This window comes from Aptenodytes patagonicus, chromosome 24, assembly GCF_965638725.1.
Source record: "Aptenodytes patagonicus chromosome 24, bAptPat1.pri.cur, whole genome shotgun sequence".
In the NCBI taxonomy this organism is placed as follows: Eukaryota; Metazoa; Chordata; class Aves; order Sphenisciformes; family Spheniscidae; genus Aptenodytes; species Aptenodytes patagonicus.
This window is the reverse complement of record NC_134972.1, coordinates 4,478,733-4,497,503: the sequence shown is the minus strand read 5'-3', so window position 1 is coordinate 4,497,503 and position 18,771 is coordinate 4,478,733. Positions and strand designations below refer to the sequence as shown.

The 18,771-nt window shown below is 47.8% G+C and overlaps 1 protein-coding gene across 1 annotated transcript in view; it reads left to right on the top strand.

The window, feature by feature from the left end:
- ZMAT4 (zinc finger matrin-type 4) overlaps positions 1-18,771 on the top strand; it is a 71,179-nt gene that overhangs the window by 40,977 nt on the left and 11,431 nt on the right. The window contains 2 exon segments of the mRNA XM_076358918.1: positions 2,543-2,699; positions 11,417-11,644. Coding sequence (XP_076215033.1) covers positions 2,543-2,699; positions 11,417-11,644 — 385 coding nt within the window.

The following is an 18,771-nucleotide window of genomic DNA, read 5'->3' as shown; positions in this document are numbered from 1 at the left end:
AACTGGCTTTTGGACTGCATCTGACTTTCCCTTGGCCTCCACTGTCCCTTCAGCAGTGTCATTGTTCCCAGCTGTGCAATGTGTTTTGTGTGCACAGGGGCGCAGTCCCGTGGGGGCAGCCAGCACGAGACCGGTCGTGTGCCCCCGCAAGTGCCCGAGTCTTTGCACAGGGATGAATTGCAGAATGCATTTACAGCTTGTTGTGAAGTTGTTGTGAAATGAAGATTGCAGCTTCTGAAGCAGGCTATTTTCTGTTTTGACTGTATACCAGCAGTTGGAATACTTGCTTTAAAAAAAAGAAAAAAGTGCACGACTGTCTCCAGATGGCTTGTCACTGGAGGGAGTTTTACCCTGGCACAGGGGCCAGAGCTGACCATCTTGTTCAGGGAATGGACCGGGATGCTAACTACCTGCACGCAGCAGGTCATTTCCTGGCTTTGGAAAGGTCTTGCTCTGCACAGAGGAGTATTTTCAAAAGAGATAATTTATAAATTGTGTTCAGTAGCTGACACAACATACTGAGATCTTTGGAAAAGTGAGGCCACTTATATATGGCCCTAAATGTGATTCCCATTTCCTTTGTGGAATGGATTGAATAATTAATTGTGACTAATGGTACAAATGTGTTTTTTCCCCTGCTTGTTCATTGTACGCTTACCGTTGTATCTGTGGAAGCTGTTTGTTCGTAAACACTTGCTGGCAGCAGCACTTGAGTTTTGCTGACAGACGTTCAGCCTGGGGGCTGTTTGTGAGCTCTTCTCCCAAACCCTCCCTGTGGCTGCTCAGGTCCTCCCTGCTGGGCAGGGGTGCCTCTGTGCCTCCCTGCCTCTGCTCAGCCTCTGCCTCCCCTAGTGCAGGGGGCCAAACCCCCCGTCGGAGTGGGGAGAAATCCCGGCAGACGCGTCTGTGCCTGGGAAGTGGTGGTGCCTCTAGACCGGGTGCTGGGAGGCATTGGGGGGTAATGCTGGGATGCTTGGTACCCCCCTGGGGTAACGGGTGCCTGGGTGAGACACAGGGCAGTGCTGGGAGCTGCTGCGGGATCCAGGACGTACGGTGACATGGGCAGCAATGTGGCTCCTGCTGCAGCGTGGGAACAAGCAGCCTTCAGCTACAACCGCTCCTCCTCACAGGGGTTTGCTTAGAGTAGAAGGTCTAAGCTCAGCTACACAGCTGGGCAGAGGCATGCTCGCTTTTATTCCGACAAGGATAACCATAATGAAGGTTGGAGACAATATTCTCATTAAATTGGGATTTACTTGTAAAAATAAAGATGCAGCGATTAGTAACTGCAAAGAATGGCTTCTGCTTGTATCACTGCAGCTATGAAAGCCTCTTGTTGGTACTGAAATACTGAATGGTGATGTTCATAACTTCTTAAAATTTGCAGTCACCTGTTAGCTGACACCTAGGATCTCGCAAGGGAGTATCACCTTTGCACCACGGTGTTTTGCTGCGCAGATCCTCAAACAGGGCTACGGACCACAGCTCCAAGTTTGTTTTAGGCAGCATTGGTTTCTGGGGTGTGTTTTTTACCATTGTCTGCAAAGCGTCTTGGACTTTGTATGATTGCCTTTTTTCATCTGGCAGTGTTCAAGAGCTCAAAAGCCACCTCTAGGAAAGGAGCAGAACATAGATGTGTTTTTTAGATGTTTTGCTCTTCTTTTCCTTTTATGCAAACCCTGCAGCAAGTGGTTATTCCTGTCTTTAGTATGTGCCATGAGGCTGCTCTTGCCTTCAAGTTTCTCTCGTCAGCAGCTGGCAGTAAGTTATTGCTGCGAGGTATGAGCCTGGTTCCTCCGCAAGGGCCAGCAGATGGGCTGCCCAGGATGGGCTCGTGGAGCTCCTGTGTGGTGGAGCAGACACCCAGCTGCAGAGGGGGTGCAGCCAGGGCTCCCTGCCCCTCCGGCCAATCTTCCCCTTGGTCTCGGTCTCTGCACGAGGGGAGGGATAAAGGGGTCTCCTCCAAGGGCTTTAGAACGGCAGAGCAAAGGCAGAGGGGCAGGAGGCGTCCAGGGCTGGTGTGCGATCCTTCTTGGGGGACCAACATGAGTCGCACTGGTTCATTTGCTTCTCCCACCTGCAGAGAGGGCTGCCCCCCTCCATCCTGTCCCCCCAGCTGCTTTGGGGTCTCTTAAAGAAGTATGGCAGGAAGAAGTGCCCATGTCTCATGGCAGGGGAAGCACCAGATTTGTATGACTCCCTCAGCCAGAGAATAGGAATAAAGACTAAAGGAAGGCAGGCTGGTGGATGTGAAGGATGAGCCTCTCAGCTGTGGGGAACACGAAGCAACAGGACGAGCTCCCAGCGCGCGAATGAAAGCGGAGGTGCTGGGGACTCAGGAGCACCCGCGGGTCGGAGGCATCCCCGGGCTGAGCCGGGCTGGGACCAGGCAGGAGCGAGTCTGGGGGAGACAAGGAAAGGAAACCCCTTGAAAACCGTGGCCTTGGCATAACAACCTGGATTCCTCTCTCTTCTTTCTCCCTGACTGTGCTTGGTGGGCTTATACACCTCTTTTTTTGTCTGTGTTTTTGTCTCCACCCAGGGCAGTGATGGTGACTCAGTGGATAAGAACAAATGCTGCACACTATGTAACATGTCCTTTACCTCAGCAGTGGTGGCCGAATCGCATTACCAAGGGAAAATCCATGCCAAAAGGTTAAAACTGTTGCTAGGTGAACAACCAGCATTAAAGGCCACAGGTAGGTCCAGAGCCAGCGAGCTGGAGCAGGAGGGTCCGGCGCGGGGCGGAGCGGGCTCGCTGTGCCGAGGAGGCACGGCCGAGGTGCCGGCTTGGTGCCTGCGCGGCAGAAAATGGATAGCTGAGTGATGAAGGCTGGCAGAAGCAGCTATTCATTTGTGTTGCTGTCATAACAACCTTTAAAAATTGCTGATGCTCATTATTGTCTGCTTTGTTCACATACATCAGTGGTTTATCAGCCAGGGCTGGCCTTTGTATGAGAGTCCTATCTCTGGTTCCATGCTTCTGAAATGTTTTGCTTGGTGGAAGACAGTCTCTCCTCTGGACACAAATAGCCAAGCCTCGCTTTAATTATCAGAAGTTACTTGACAGCTCAGCTAATACTTTTAATAAATGTTTTGTGTTACTGCACAGAACAGAATATCATTTGCTTTTACCTTAGCAGGAAATCTAGTCTTTAAAAACTGTTGGATCAATTGTCTTTTGATTTTTGCCCAGATGGGTATTCATGCTTTCCTCCACGGTGATTCCGATAATGCAAGCCTATTAACTTTCACATTTAAAAAGTCAAATGTTGGAATAGGATAATTTAACCGTCTTATTGTTTGCTTAACCATAAAGTCCCTGCAAACCGCTAATATACTGTGAAACAAAACTTCCTCTGTGCTTGTCGGGCCAGAGGATACTTGAACAAAATACTCTTCATGCTAACCAGGCAGGATAACTGGGCTGTGGTCCTGCAGACAGATGTATTTCAGTATTACTACCAGTGGCACTTCCGTCAGAACAGAATATAAATTTAGCTGTGCATTTTACGTCCTGCCTAACATGATGTGCATAAATCCTAGATGTGATTAAATAAGGGAGGGTTGTGTGTGCAACTGTGCAGTGTGCACACTCTCAGTGTGTGTGTTTGTTGCTTTTACAGGCTGTAGATGCTGATGCATAGAATATCACTTGTCCTTTACCAGGATTGGCTTGGGAAATGTTACCGTCTTTGCCTGAGGGAACACGGGGAATCACTTTAGACGGTGGCTTACTTGTTTTAACTAACGAGCATGCTCTCAGAAGATTGGTTAAGTGGAGGTGCAGCAGAGTTCACGAGTCACTGAGGTGCATCTGGAAACTGCCTGGTACTTTGGGTACCGGGTGTGAATCCTGCGGGTGGCAGGGGGTGCTGGCAGCTCCTGACCATCCCCACAGTGAGCCAGCAGGACGGATCTAACATGAACTAATATGATAATTTGCAGCTGACTCACTTTAGGACTCCTCAGGCTCTTCTCTGCAGCTGGCAAATAATTACAAGGGCACCGGGAGAAGTAGTGTACTTGCTTATGATATTTAATTGTCCAGTGCTTGCATTAGAGCTCAGAACCCCATCCCTCATGTGCAGCCTTCCAGCGATTTATCCTCCAGCACCAAAGGACCTGCCACAAAACCTAGTATTTCTGGTCAAATTCAGGTGAGTTTCAGAGTCACAGGGGTGCTGAATTTCAGGGAATAATGCATGGACTGATTCCCATGTAAGTCAACGATTCGGATTCACCCACCAGCGGGGAAAGAGTCGCTGTTTTCACCTCTGGGACCATCGTCACGGTCAGGACCCCGTGAGTCTGGAGCTGTTTGGGCAGGTCAGAGGGAGCAGCCAGGCGCTTGGGGTCTGCCTGCGGAGCTGGAGCCGTGCGAAGGCAGGTGGACAAACCCTTGGCAGTGGTTCTCAATCGATGGCAGGAGGGAATTGATCTCAGCAGGGGAGGTGCCGGTGGAGATCTTGGACTCTGGTGAACCAACATTTCTGATAATGAAATCGGAGATGTGTGTGGACTGGCAATAGGTAGATGAGAACCAGTTGTACCCTTTCCTTTGTTAGAGACCTCTCTGAAGTGGTGCTGAGGCTGACTTACCATGGGGCCTGTGCTAGACCATGCAGCAACCAGCCATGCCATGCTGCTCGTGGATACCAAGGCTGTAGAGCCCTGTCGAAGCAGGGCTTTCCAGGAGCTGCAACTTTGCATTGTGTTTTTGTCTAATTTTTTAATCTGGATCAGCCTTGCAGAGCCTCTAAGTGAGCTGCACCACGTGCTCCGAGAGTAATGGGCTCTTCAGCTGTAGTAATCACTAGGAAAGAGTAACTCAAGGACTCATCAACTCTTCCAGACACTTGATCTGATGAAGCTGAGCTGGAGGAATACATTAATAAGCACCTCCTTGCTCTTTCAGAAATGTGCCCTTTGGACACAGCATTTTTCTGGGCTTCCTACAGAGTCACCCAGCATTTTTCCACTGGATTTTTCTCCCAGTCCTTTCATGGCTGGCACCGGGGAGCTTTTAGTCCCTCAGACAGAGCTTCAGAGGCTCTGGTGCTTACAAGTCCTGGGAGCCGACCGTGCACAGCCCTGAGCATGCTGGATGTTCCAGGGGAGGAGTGTCCCATCCCCAGGGGCTTCACCTGTGTCTGTGACAATAGCGTGGCCTGGCTGCGGTATGGCAGGTGGCTGTGCAGGATTTGAGCAGTGGCTATGATGTTTTCGATAGGATTTCATCACTGAGATTATCTAGCCATTTTTTCTTCCCCAGCTCCATGGAAGGGCACTCCGGAGGCTCTTGTATGTTGTCCTTAAAGCCCTGACTGCCAGAAGGCCTGTGAACGTTTCAGCATCAGCTTTGAGACCCCTGTGATGGAGGTTGGAAGTGCTGGTGGTGGAGCTGTTCCTTGCTATGGTTCCCTGTAATTACATGGCTGTTGGGTGCACTCAGTCCCAGAGCCCCCTCTGACAGTGCTGGAGCTGTGGGACAGGGACATGGTGCTTTCCGTATCACCTGGTGGGATGAGTCATGGTTTGTTTTCCCTTTGATTTTCTTAAAGGAGAGAAATAACATTTAATATAGGATTAATCTGCTCAGAAGTAAGCTGCTAGTTTGCAGCAATTAAGAGGTATGATAATAACCAATGTGTCGCTGCTGAGGGATCCAACCCCTTCTGATGTTCTGGGGACCTGGAAGTTGAGCCCAATGACTGAGGAGTGGGCGCTGGTGGTTCGGGAGGCATGAGCTCATGCTTGCAGTGTAATTGCTTAGCATCTTTAAAAGAGATCAGGCTGCTATTCTGATCATAACACAGTGATCCTTCAGATGGTTAGATGGGTTGAATGTTTTATTTGGTGTTTCCCTAAGCTCTTAAGAGTAAAGTATTTTTTTACTTTCACGTGTGATCAAAAAAAGTGAGAAAGACTCCACACAAATATTTGAACTCTCAATCTTTTAATTTAAAAAAAAAGCAAGCTTAAAATGTTTTCAAAGTTCCCCAACTGCTCTTATTATGGCTGAGATTAAACATACACAGTTAATCTGAAAAGGTATTTTAGTGGCAATAGGCAAGTAAAAATAGGTAATAACCTCCAGATTGCAATGTCTGATTTTCAGCCTTGCACAAAAATTTATTCTGCTACCCTAAATTGTTGTGAAATTCTGTGTTGACCATTTGCTTAATTAGTGGGTCTGTGTGTAAAAGGAGGAAAGAATTTGTGAAATTCTTTGCACAACTGTCTTTGCAGGAGTCATTTTGTTCATACAGACATACAGTTGCCTCCGTGGAGCACAACATCTCTTTAAATTACACAGTAACAAAATGAATTTAGGGGACAAAATGAAGACTAATGAATGCAATTGAAACTGCAGGGGAAATTTAGGAAGAATTCTTGAGCTGTTTGAAGAGCAGTGTTTTCCAGAAGAAAAAAAAAAATAGCATTGAAAAATATGTAATACTCTCAGCAAAGGTGAAAATTTGAAAAATGTCTGCAGCTGGAATTCTGTTCCTGATCATGGTTCCTGGAGGCATTGGCTCTGAAACACGCTGTGCTGCAAGGCTGCCGTGGGACCTGGAGCCACTGCTGGTGGCCAGAAATTCCCTGAGGCTTCACCTCTGCAGAGCAGCTCCTCTCCAAATACAGCACCCTGCGGCTTCACCCTGGACTCACATCTGTTTCCAGCCAGAAAGTGGCAGAGGGAAGGATTTCTGCAGATACCTCCTCTGCTGCTGACATCCAACGTGTGTCTGAGCGCTGAGCTTTCTTCCCCGCAAGCAGTGTAGTGCCAGAGCACTGCTTAATATTATACCTGAGAGCAGCTCAGGGGCTTCCCAATGAGTTTCATGCCGCAAGGTGAAATGTTTATCTCAACTCTGCTGAATTGGTAAAGAACAGACTTCCCTCTTGTCACCAGGGAGGTTACATCAATCCTAAACTCTGAACAGCCTGCGCTCCGCATAGTATGTAAAGCGGTGCAAGACATTAACGTACATTCTACTCTGTGCCCTGACAGTTCTGTTCCCCCCCGCCATTCCTACTAGCTAATCCAGATGCGCTTTCTGGTCACCTTAAGCTGCAGCATCCGTCACCTGCCTTCAGGAGGGCTTGGATCTGTTTTGCAGATGCACGTGGACGCGCTGGCGACTGCGTTCTGCCTCCGAACAGACTGCTGCTTGATATTCTGGGTTTTCTGCCTCGCCAATCCCATAGAAAAGTACATCTATTCTCAGTCCCCGTATGGAGTTACACCTTCCCTTTCAATTTTATCATCTTAATGAAATACAGATCTTTCATTTCTCTGCTGGTGCTTTCAGGAGAGGGAGAAGTGCCTTAACAGTTGGGTTTTTCACAATAGGAAAGCAATGTCTCATCACTACAGCGAAATATTTGTGATCTTTTCTGTTGCTCCTCCTGTGCAAGGTTGTAGCCCTCAGAGGCTTTATGTCACCACTATTGCTGATGAATTTCTCTAGTCATTTCCAACACCTTCTGTCAGCTTGCATCCAGCCATCAGTATGAGTTACAAAACAAAGAATTGTGGGGGGGAAATGGCTGTGCCTTCATTGGTCAAAGTGCGGGTACCTGCAAGCACCGTTTCAGGAAGGTGGAGGTTAGCCCTTCAGCACCAGCAGTGCCGCACAGCCGCTGAGAGTCACGGCTTGGGGAGGTGCCGCGGCCGCAGGGCTGGGGCTGATGTGTACCGGCTCCCGTGAGGAGAGATGCCAGCACTGGGTTCCCCTGCATTCGGGGTGAGGAATAAGGGTGTGATTTTGCCGGCAGGAAGTTACTTTGGCTTTTTTACCTCCTTCTTCTCTAGTTCCTAGTGTGGGGTTTGCGTTTCAGATGTGCTGAAGGGGACAGAATAAATGGCTTTCAGGTTTGGGTGCGAGGATCCGTCCAGCAGCAGCTGGAGTCTACCTTAGTCCTAGATTTGTCTTCTGAACAAAACTGAATTTCTCTAGTGCCCCATCATCGTGGCTCACTTACTTTCTCGTTCTCATGCGCGGTTCCTGGAGAGTGGCAATGATAAAAAGTTGGGTGCCATTTAAATACAGCTATGAATAAAAAGCTTTGCATGCAAGAAATAAGTCAAAGATTAGTTCATTGCCAGAGTGCGAAAGTGTTTCTAACTTTGTATTTTGCTTCTTGCAGGAAAGTAAGACTTTCTCACTTCCCTCCCACAGCAGAAGGGAACGTAAGGCAGACTGTCATGAGCTATTTAGCATTTTGAAATACTTGAAATAGTCAAACTAGCAGCTTTTATGTTTGTGTTTTAGATGGAGAAACATTTTTAACACTTGACGTTTTGTGAGTGTTTATTATTAATTTTCATGTCTTTGCTCAGGGTATGATGATATTTTCTGTTCTGTAGTAGTTATCATTTTGATATGTGCTACATAAATCCACATTTGTGGAGAAGTCAACTTTCATCTATTTCTCTTCAGGAGGATTTGGAAGACACGGGATGTTTTCATTGCCAGGCTGGGTTCAGCACGCCTTAGGACTAGCGGTAGTTGTAAATGGAGCCTGAGGAATGTGGCTGCACAAGAAAATATTTTGTATTGTGTGTGCTAAGAGGAAATCCCTACCACGTGGGAGCACCCGTGCAATGTGGGCAGAGGGTCTGGTGCTGGATCTATGCAGGGTCTCTGCCGTGGGGGTTGCAGCCCATGGGGTCGGGGGGAGCCAGGCGTTGTGGTGGGCTCAGAGCAGGGCTGGGGTGGGTATGGCGGGGCTCTGGTGCAATCCCTCGAAGCAGGAGTGCCGTTCCCACTGACAGGGCTCCCTCCTGCACTGCATTTGGATGAGCACAAGCCACCAGCCTCATCAAGAGGGGCTTGGATGTGCAGCCCACGGGGCCGCCGGTCCGGCTGATGGCTGAGCAGCAGAGGATGCCTCAGTCGTATTTCTTTAGTGAGTGGGAGATATAACTCCTGCAGACACCACCAGCTCTGTGAACTTCAGCCTCCCTGGTTCCCCTCTGGCGGCAGCTAACATATAAACAAGGAGAAAGCTGACCAAAAGATCTGATGAATTTAACTTTATAGCCTGGGGCCTGGAGAGCAGCAAGTCAAATATATCACAGAGCTCCTGGACTGCCGTAATAACTGGTTATTTATACTGGTCCAGATGCCCAAACATCTCTGCAGCCCAGTCCTGGTGCCTCGCCCGTGCCCTGGAGCTGCTCAGCCCTGTCCCCGAGGAGTGGCAGAGGGCTGGGTGCCCGCAGCACCCCCGGGGCTGTGGGCAGCACCCCCGGGGCTGTGCGCAATCCCCGCGCAGGACAGCTCTTGGCACCGACTCCTTCCTGCAGGGAGGCTTCTTGGGGAGTGCCTGCAGGTAGTCGCAAAAATATGTGAGGAATAGGCAAGCTACGCTTGCTTTTCATGAGTCAAGCATATGCAAAGTCTGCGTAATCTTAGTTGGGACAAGCAATATTGTTATGTCCTAATTTTCTTCTTAATCACCATGTTGGCCCTGGCTCTGCTCTTTGGTGTACTTGCGCTTTTGTTTATGTTGTGGGCACCTTGGAGGGGCTGGGGGTGTGTTTCTCGTGCTGGAACCATAGGTGTTAGAAAAGATGTTGGTTTTAGGAGCAAAACACAGCTGGGTCCTTCCTGAGCCCTGCCTGCTGCCCGCCAGCTCTGTCAGGAGCAGTTTTCAGGAGGCAGCACAGCAGCCGCTGACCTTGGCTGCCTCGGCAGAGCCGGGACATACGCGAGTGCCGTCCCCGGCCCTCGTACGCTGCAAGGGGCGTCGGGGTCCTGGGGCAAAGGAAAAAGGTTTTCTTTGTTGGCGTTGTGCTTGGTTTCTAACTAGGCTAGTTAAATAGAGGGCGGGCAGAGATTAGGCAGTGGAATCCTCTGGTGGGGTGAAATGAATCCAAACGAGCGGGCGGGCGGTTCGCGAGACAGCAGAATGAGGAGAAGAAATATCTTCCGCAGGAGCCAATTGTGTAATCACTTTATTAACTAGTCCCCGAAAAAGCTCAGTTCGCTCGTGCTGTGCAGAGTGCTGGTGGCAGCAGCAGAAGCGAGGAAACTCTTCTCCAGGTGTTTCTCCAGAGGCGGCCTGGCGAGGAGGGTGATGGTACCTCTACCAACTGTCCAGGCCATGAAACTCTGATACCTTGGCAGTTGTCATCAAAACAATAGAAGCTTATGAACCCCTGGGAATTGATAAGGTTGTAAGTAACCTTATATGTAAGATACAATTTCCTTGAGGAAAGTTAATAGACGTCCCTGCCCGAGCAGGTCAGCAGAAGATTTATAACAATATTAACTTTCTTGAGCCATGGAGTCAATCACAGTGGGCTTCGGTCGTAATTATACGTCTAAATATACCCCTGGTTTGCTCACTGCTGCCATTCCTGGTATCAGACACTGAGGTGGGTTCGTCACTTGCCAACCTGTTCTGTCATCAGGGCTCAGCGGGAATAGCACAGAGCCTCTTGATCAAAGGAGAGCGATCGAGCTCCTCTTCACCACCTTAAAATTTTCCTATTCTTGTATCACAGAGAGAGTGGTTTGTTAGTTATTTAGATAGCAGGCATTTCATCTGGAAAAGAAAAGGAAAACCACATAAAAGCAAATTTTTGAATGAGGTGTGATAATTAAGTGCTAGTCATTGTATATTTTTGTATCCCAGTGTTATCTGAACTTTATTTTACTTTAAACTGTTTTTCCATGGCTTTGTAACTTATATTGTACAAAGTAGGAAAACTGTGACAAACAAGGTGCAGCTCCATTATGTAAAGACTAATCACCCATTTTTCTTTGAAATTATTTGGGGATCGTGTTTGTGTTCCCTGATGGCCTCTTGGTGAATCTGAAGGGAAATGGGATTAAATTAAGGTTGTGGGTTGCTGGTACCTGTCAATTCACAAGGTGAAGATATTTGAATGAGGGGACTGACTATTGAATATTTTTTTCATCTCTGACAATTTACAATTACTACAGCTTTCTGTATTCTTTCCGAGACCAAATAAATGGAAAAATAAGAATCCTGAGATAATGATAAATCTGTCTCTCTATCTTGAGAAGTAGATGGCTTTGCGTGTTTTGTTTATTCTCCACTGGCAATTTTTCCTGGAAGTAGCAATTTAAACAGGATAAGTTTAGCAGGTTTAGTTACAACAGTGATAAGATGTGTAAATGCAATGAGAGCATCCTCCTTTCCCAGCTAGTGAAATGCAGATAGTTGAGGAACAGTCCTGTGCTATCCTTTCATGCTGCTTTTTTTATGAGATATGGTAGATTTCCGAGCAGTACCATCCAAAATATCCAGTGGGATCCTGTAACTGCTGCTAATTATTCCCTGTGTCTAATGTGGGATCTGCCTCAGGGTCTGTTGTTATTCAGACAGCAACACTAGCCTGGAAGAGCTCATGTCTGAACGTTTCCTTTTACAGAAACCACTCTGAGCTCCCTAAAGCAGCCACACACGGACAGTCCCCCGGTGGTACCATCACCGCATCAGCGGAGAGACTCGGACAGATACTGCCAGCTCTGCGCAGCCTGGTTCAACAACCCCATGATGGCACAGCAGCACTACGATGGCAAAAAGCACAAGAAGAACGCGGCCAGGGCCGACCTCCTGGAGCAGCTGGGGAAGACCCTGGACCTGGGAGAGCTGAGAGGTGAGAGCACCAGTATGCGGAGAGCAAGGACCTGCTCCCCATGGGATCTAGTGACCACAGCACCACTGCCCTTGCCCGCCGCGGTCACTGTTCCTCTGGTCACGTGGTGCAGGGGAGACTGCGGTGCTCCTACTGCTTTGAGGTTCCCGCTACCGTAAAAAAAAGTCCTCTCCTCTAAGATGACAGTCTGCAGTTTTAGCAGTGTCCTTTAAAAGTTGTTTCCTAGGTATTTCTTTTGCCTCTTCCTGAAATAGTCCCTTCCATTAGCACACACTTCTGTCCTCGAGCAAATGTGGACTATCCCTGTGAGCTGAGAGAGGAGAACACATTAAAGTGCTCAGCCCCTCGGGGAAATGGGGACGGGGATGTTTGTTGCTGGAGGCAGAGCACTCCCTACATCTCCCTGATGGAGAGTGGGGCATTAGCTGTCTTTTGTGATTTCATTAGTGCTTGTAAAACATGGCAATGGCCCTGGGTCAGCAGCAGAAAAGAGGAACCGAGCATTTGCTATGGGTCTGTTAAACACAAGTTTTCTGTGTTCCTGCCGAAGGGAGAGCAGCTGTCCATCTGTCTGTCTGTCCGTCCATCCTGGCCCTGCCGGGAGGGGCTCTGGCACCTGTGGGGTCCCCGTGGGGGCTGTGCCCAGGAGTCACCTGGATTTGGGCCTTGCATCCCTCTGGGAGCCCCCCTCGTGCGGAGCGGAGTCGCAGCCCAGCTGGTAGCCACGGTTGCCAGAGCCCCCGAGCGTCCCTGGTCCCTCCAGGTCGCAGCCGCCGCCTGGTGCTGATGAAGGACTGGCTCCGTCACACTGTGCCTGTTGATGGAGATGTGCTAATTTATGCCGGCTGAGGATACAGCTAAGACTGAATTCTGAACAAAGTGCCTTTTTAATATAGAGGTGTAATTACAGGAGGAGAGGTATGAGCCTCCTGTTGAAGTTTTCTCTGTGGTCTTGATTATGCTCCTGTATGCACACAATGTATTTGACTGAAGCAGGTTCAGGAAAAAGTGCAGGTTTGATTTTCAAAACCACACGGGAGAGGAAGTCTGGTTTGCCAGCAAGACACTGCATTAACATTTTAAAATACCTTTTTTCTCCCCTTGCTAAATGAAATAATTTTCCTTTAAATACCAATGTCTATGCAGTATATTGTGTATTTCTTGATCTCAAATAAACCTTGTAATGGTTATCCAGATCCTTTGTGTGCTACCTAGTGTGACTCACAATGCCATAAATGATTCATGTGGCTGAGTCACTGCCCGCTGTTGAAAATATGCGGGGAAATAAAACATGGGACAATAACATGGAATTGCTTAGTACTTTGAACTGTGCCAAGCTCAAGAGTGGCTGAGGATGTCATTAACTGTAAATAAATCAGTTGTGAAGTGTTTTATTCATTTAGCTTGTGCCTAGGAGAGTTGAAATTGGAGGGCTTTACATACTCATCAGCCCGCGTTGGTTTTTAACTTTATGGTGGTTCTGTGCATGGTTGGGATTTGCACCTGAATCTAGTGTGGTTCTGCCAGTGTCCATCGATTGCAGGAGAGGGGTACTGCAGAGCTGTGCCGTGGCCGTACACATCCCCAGGTACAGGGGGAAGCCAGCTTTGGTCCTCTGGTTGGATACTTCCAGGCTGTTGTTTCGGAGTCTTCAGTTCACGGGTGTCCAGTGCTTTCTAACGCCAACGAGCTGCCCAGCCAGACTCAGTGAGCCAAGGAAGATGTCCTTGAGTCTGCTGATGGTGTCCTGCAAAGCTTGCCTCTGCTGCTGGAGTAGCAGTATGGCTGGGAAATCCTCTTTTTCACAATTTTTCTTAACTAGGGAGTGTGATATGCTCTCCTGTATGCGTTTAGGTGTGAGGCTAGAGCAGATCTCTACAGATGTAGAAGGTAGATCTCTGCAATAGCCAACACAGCATGAGATCTGCCTTCTGTCCGAGAAAATAGCCTTACCTTGGCAGATGAAGTCATATCTGACTTCAAGAGAAATGATAACAGTGGCAGTTCAGAGATACCCAGTGGCAGTCTGTCTGAGGTTGTCAGTGAAATCTTGTCTGACCATTGCTTTCGATGTCCAGCGGGTTTGGTGTTCGACAGAACCTGGTAGGGATTATAGCTGTGTGCTCTCTTTGCTCTGCGCTTGTTTTGCTGCCTCGGTATTCGCTAGAATGCAAACTCATTTCCTTTCTACGCTACCCCCGGTGGCTTCTCCCATCACAACTTAAATATTAATTCTATTTTGACTGCTGTGGGAGACGAACATTTGATGCATTATGTGAGCCTGGAACAAGCAGTGTCGGTTGAAGTAAAACATTCCAGCAGCCTTTGATGTTTTGATAATGGCTATAATAAAATATTTATTGATAAATATGAATGTGTATTTGGAGAAATAAGAATAGAGATATATTTTTAGACAACTGATATTTATAGGAAACAAAAACATTGATACTTCTTGCCAAGTGCTCATCCTGCAATTTTGAAGTCTTATTTTCTTCTCAGAAATAAGAAAGAGGAGGAAAAAAAAGGAAAAAGAAACCTCACTAACAGCACCATTTCTCTAGTCTGTATTGAGTTAAAGCTGCAATACACGCGAGTGCACACAGTCCACATGCTTTGGCCGAGTGGAGGGCGCTTTGCGAGTTATTCGGCAGTGCACACCGCTGCTCTGGGCAGGGTCCAGCCCGGTCTCTCCGAGCGGCTTTGTGCGGCTTTCCAGCCTTGCCAGCACAGCCGGTCCAGGACCCCCTGCTCTGAGGGCTGGCCTGGAAACCCCTCTGCTCTTACTCGTTAGGAGAGCGCATGGACATGCCCTGAAAGAGGGAGAAATGAAGAGTTTTCTTCCTGCAGAGCTGCCTCCTCTAGCTGCTGCTGCGCCCCAGCAGATCCTGGAGCAGATCATAAAAAGACAAAAACCCATGGGTATGGTAACAAACCCTGAATTCTGGGCTCTTCCCTGACAGCTTGCGCCTGTTCAGCAACACGGAGCAGAAGCTGCTCCGTCAGAGGCACTGGTGCGGCTCTGTCTGGCAGCTCTTGCCTTCCCACAGCCTGCGCCAGACAGAAAGCGAATTGCGTTTTTGCTCCATCAGGTCACGTTTCACCAGTTTTACTTCATGTCTGGCATTATCCATCGCTGAGCTCTCTTTTGTTCCTCCTGTAATGCAGGTGGGCTCTGCAGGGGTAGAGGCCTCGCAACAGAGACCGGCAGATCTCATTCATGGGGAATTTAATTAGTAATGGACTCTGCTTATTGCTGGTGCTGAGCCAAAACCCCGCAGCAAAATGCGCTCTCTTTGAAGGCTGGTGCAGTGTTTGAAAGTCTGGGCTTTGTTAAGTGGATTCAGTGTGTCCTTTCCTCTCCTATATGTACACCTTTGAATGAACAAAATGAGCAGAAGACTTAATGTACAGGCAGACCCTCCTTCGTCTCATCAGTGTTCATAACCTGTGCTTCAGCACCTTTTGTGTGACAACAAACGATTTGCCAAGGCACCTTGGGCTCTCTTTGATGCCTGTCAGTAAAACTTGAATTTTACAAAGCGATGGAGACAGATTCAGGGCCAGCCTTGTGTACCTGGAGCTGATTAGATGGGATCCTGTAAACCGCAGGAACATGGGTCTTCTTCCCAGGACACTTGGTCCCTGGTGAACAAGAAAAACACCAGGCCCTGGAGCAGAAACTGGTGCCTTTCAAGGGGATTACACTGTGAATCCCTAAAATAAAATACAGCAGCCTCTGCAGTAAAGCAGAATCGGGACAGCTGCACAGGGATGTTGTCACCTGAAGCCTTTGTATTTTCAGGTAAATTGTCATAGTTGCAGATGCTATCTTGAAAAATCAAGCAAAGAGCTTAGTTTAATTTTCCTTCTCAGCTCCTAATTTCTTTGTATGCCTTATAAATACTTTTCGTTCTGTGATGTCACTTTTGGTTAGTAAAAAGCGATTTAATAAGTACTCCCCTGGAATGTGTTTTAATGCATTTTATGCAGAATGACATTAATGACTTTACTTGTTAATATTTTATTTAATGGATATAAGAGTACATTCAATTTTACATGAGTGCATGTCGTGATGCAGGGTAGGGAATGCTGATGTCGTGAGAATGCAAAAGTAGATGTGAATACAGACAGAGCTCAGCATTTCCTAACACAGACTGCTCTGATCGGGACCACGTTCCTGTTGCAGACTGCCTGCTGAGCTAATACTCAACTCCAACACGCTTTGGTTCAGTGCATTTTATGAAACCAACGTTTCAGCCAAGTTGGCAGCTTTGGTAAGCTCCAGTGAGATCAAATGCTATTAATTTTGATATTCTGGAGGTGATTGTTGCCCTGTGGCTTCAGCCTGCTGTTTACCTGAGGCTAGTTTCCTTTCTCCTTGTCTCGTTTTGGTGGAGTTCATATCACACTCAATACTTTTCCTGTACAAGTCCGTCTCAGGATGCCGGATTTCAGCTGAGAGCTCCTGCAGCCCTTGTTCTGCTGCAGGAACGCCCATCCGCGCGAGGCGAGCAGGAGCGCGGCCGCCCTGGGGCAGTGCGGTGTTGGGGAGCGCGGTGCGGCTTCTGGTGTCTTCCTGACCGGCCGGTCCAGCCCCGGCAATGTTTCCATCAATCTAAAACGTACCCATGTGTGCTAGCAGACGTGTGATTCTGCTGAGCATGAGCGAGTTCACAGAATTGGCCCGTTCTGCAGCCACATTTTCTAGCTGGTGGGAAGAGCCGCTGCAGCAGAGCAGTGCCGAGTCCCTCTTGTGCTGGATGTGGGGAGGAGGGACAGGATTCCCCCTTATTCATCATCATGAGCAGCCTTGACATGCTGGTGGAAAAAAAATCAGTGTCCCCAGTTAGGAACTGTAATCGCTGATGGTGTTTCCACCTACACAAGTAATTAAGATTCAATAAGGCTGCTGTTAATGTATGCTGTTAAATTAGCTGCTGAGCATTAGAACCTTATTACCTTAATTTAAAGTATTACCAGTTTCTTACTTCCCCGGTCCCGATCTCTGCCGTGCAGTGGTCACGGCATGGTCCGAGGGCTTGGTCTTGCAGCAAGGGTGCTAACGCACCGCCCGTGTCAGCCACGTGCTGCCTTTTCCATCCTTTTCCCTGCGTTGTGGCATGAATGTACGTGATTTCTGACTCCTGTTGGCTTAATAAAGGAAACAGGAGCTGCCAGCTATGGAGAGAGGGTTTGACTATAGAACCATTGCTATTGCATCAAGAATAAATTCAGTAAGGAATTATATGCATCTGTAAGCATATTTGCAATTTGATTTTTGTTCCATGCTACCTCACGACACGTAAAAATATAGGTGACTATTTAAATACTTCTGCATTATTGCTTAGTTGCTATTTTCAAATGCTTATCTGAATATTTTTGAAATATTTTTAAAGAAGATGTTTATGTTGGACCAAATTCCTAGGTGAGAGGTGTATGAGGTGTTTGAGAGAAGTGGGACTGTTAGTATAGCTAGTGTCTGAAGTTCAAAAAGGAAAAGTGATTTTTTGGGAGCCTGTAGATACAGCTGGGGAATGGTAAGTGTGTATATAGCCTATGCTGTTAATTATGGTAAGCATAGACTGATCAAATTTGAGAATGCCATACATTACTTGTTCTAAATGAATTGTTTTAACAATTTCTGCAAAGAAATATGGCTGTGGAAAGTCAAAAGAGACTATTACATGGTACATTAAAACCGTTCCTCAGGAGCGCAGCAGCCCATGGTAAGAATTCCACAACTCTGGTATTTTTAAGCTGAGCCCTTCAATTAAGTTTGAAACGCTCTGTTCAGATCTTCATGGAAGTGAATCAGTGCAAAGCAGAAACCCGACCACAGAGACTCTAAAATTTGCAATTCCCTTTTTTTCTAGGAGGACAGGACAGAAATTACTTTAGCATCAGTGGTTTACTGTAATGCCAATGTATGTGTAATGTTAGTGATGCTAATGCAATCTGTGATGCCAAGGGAATTATTAGGATGTTAAAATACAAAAGAGGAGGAGAGAAGAAACCACTCTCTGACACTCAGCATAGTAAGGGAGACAACAGAATCAGGGTCTGGAAACACTTAAGTCTGCATTTCTATGCTAATTCTTGTACGGTTTTGCCCTACATACCAGGAGTAAGAGCCCTCAGATTGCTGTCCCTCTCAGGGATGTCCAGAAGGGAAACAGGTGTTTAATGTGCATTCAGCTGCACTCTGTCTTTTCGGTGAAAACATGTTAGATGAGGCAGAGAAGTGACTGTTTCTGTAAATCTGCTCTGAAACTGCTGTACTCTTTCCCCAAGGTAGAAAAATAATGCAGTTAAATTGTAGTTATGCAGAAGAGAGTCCCGTCCTGTCCTGGGACCTCTGCCACGCTCTGGTTTGTACCGACCCTCCCTGTCTTGTTGCCAGGTTTGCTCCATTTGTAGAAACCAGAAAGTGTTTTGTTTTCCTGCCCTTCGTGCTTGCGAAGCGCGTGGGCGCCGCAGGGGGACACAGCCCTTCCCTTACCCCGTGCCATCACGGTGATGCTGCCGGCACTGGGCAGGCTGCTCCTCCACCCCCAGCATGCCGCCAGCGACTGCTGCCGGGTCTGTGTGTTTGGGGTCTGGGTATTGACCCCTTGGGGGCTGTGATGCCAGCCTGGTCCTCTGGGCCTGGCGAGCGTCCTGCTGAGGGCATGCCAGCGGCCGGGATGCTGCCTCGGCACAGGGACTGGGAATGTCAGATGTTGCAGAAGGGCAAGGAACTGGTTTTGTTGTTGTCATAGTTCCTAAAAAAGGCTTCTCATTTCTCCCACAAAAAATAGATTTTTTTTGAACCTAGCTAGTAGTCGTCTCTTGAGCCAGGTCACTTCCTTATGGAAGGAGAAACAAATTAAAAAGAAAAAAAGAGGAAGAAATTAATCAAATCTGATTTTGCAGCTTTTGCAGGTGTGGAGGAACTTCCCCGGCAGCATCATGTTCTTCTGTGATTGCAAAAGTCATTGAGGAATGTTTTGGGTGAAAACCCGTCTAGAAGGGCAAAATAGAACATTAGTGTGTAAATAATTACTTGATCTACCATGTGCTAAGCAGGCTAATATCCTCTCCAGAGGGAGGGAGGAGTGCACCAGGGCGCTAAGAATAAATGCCTCAGA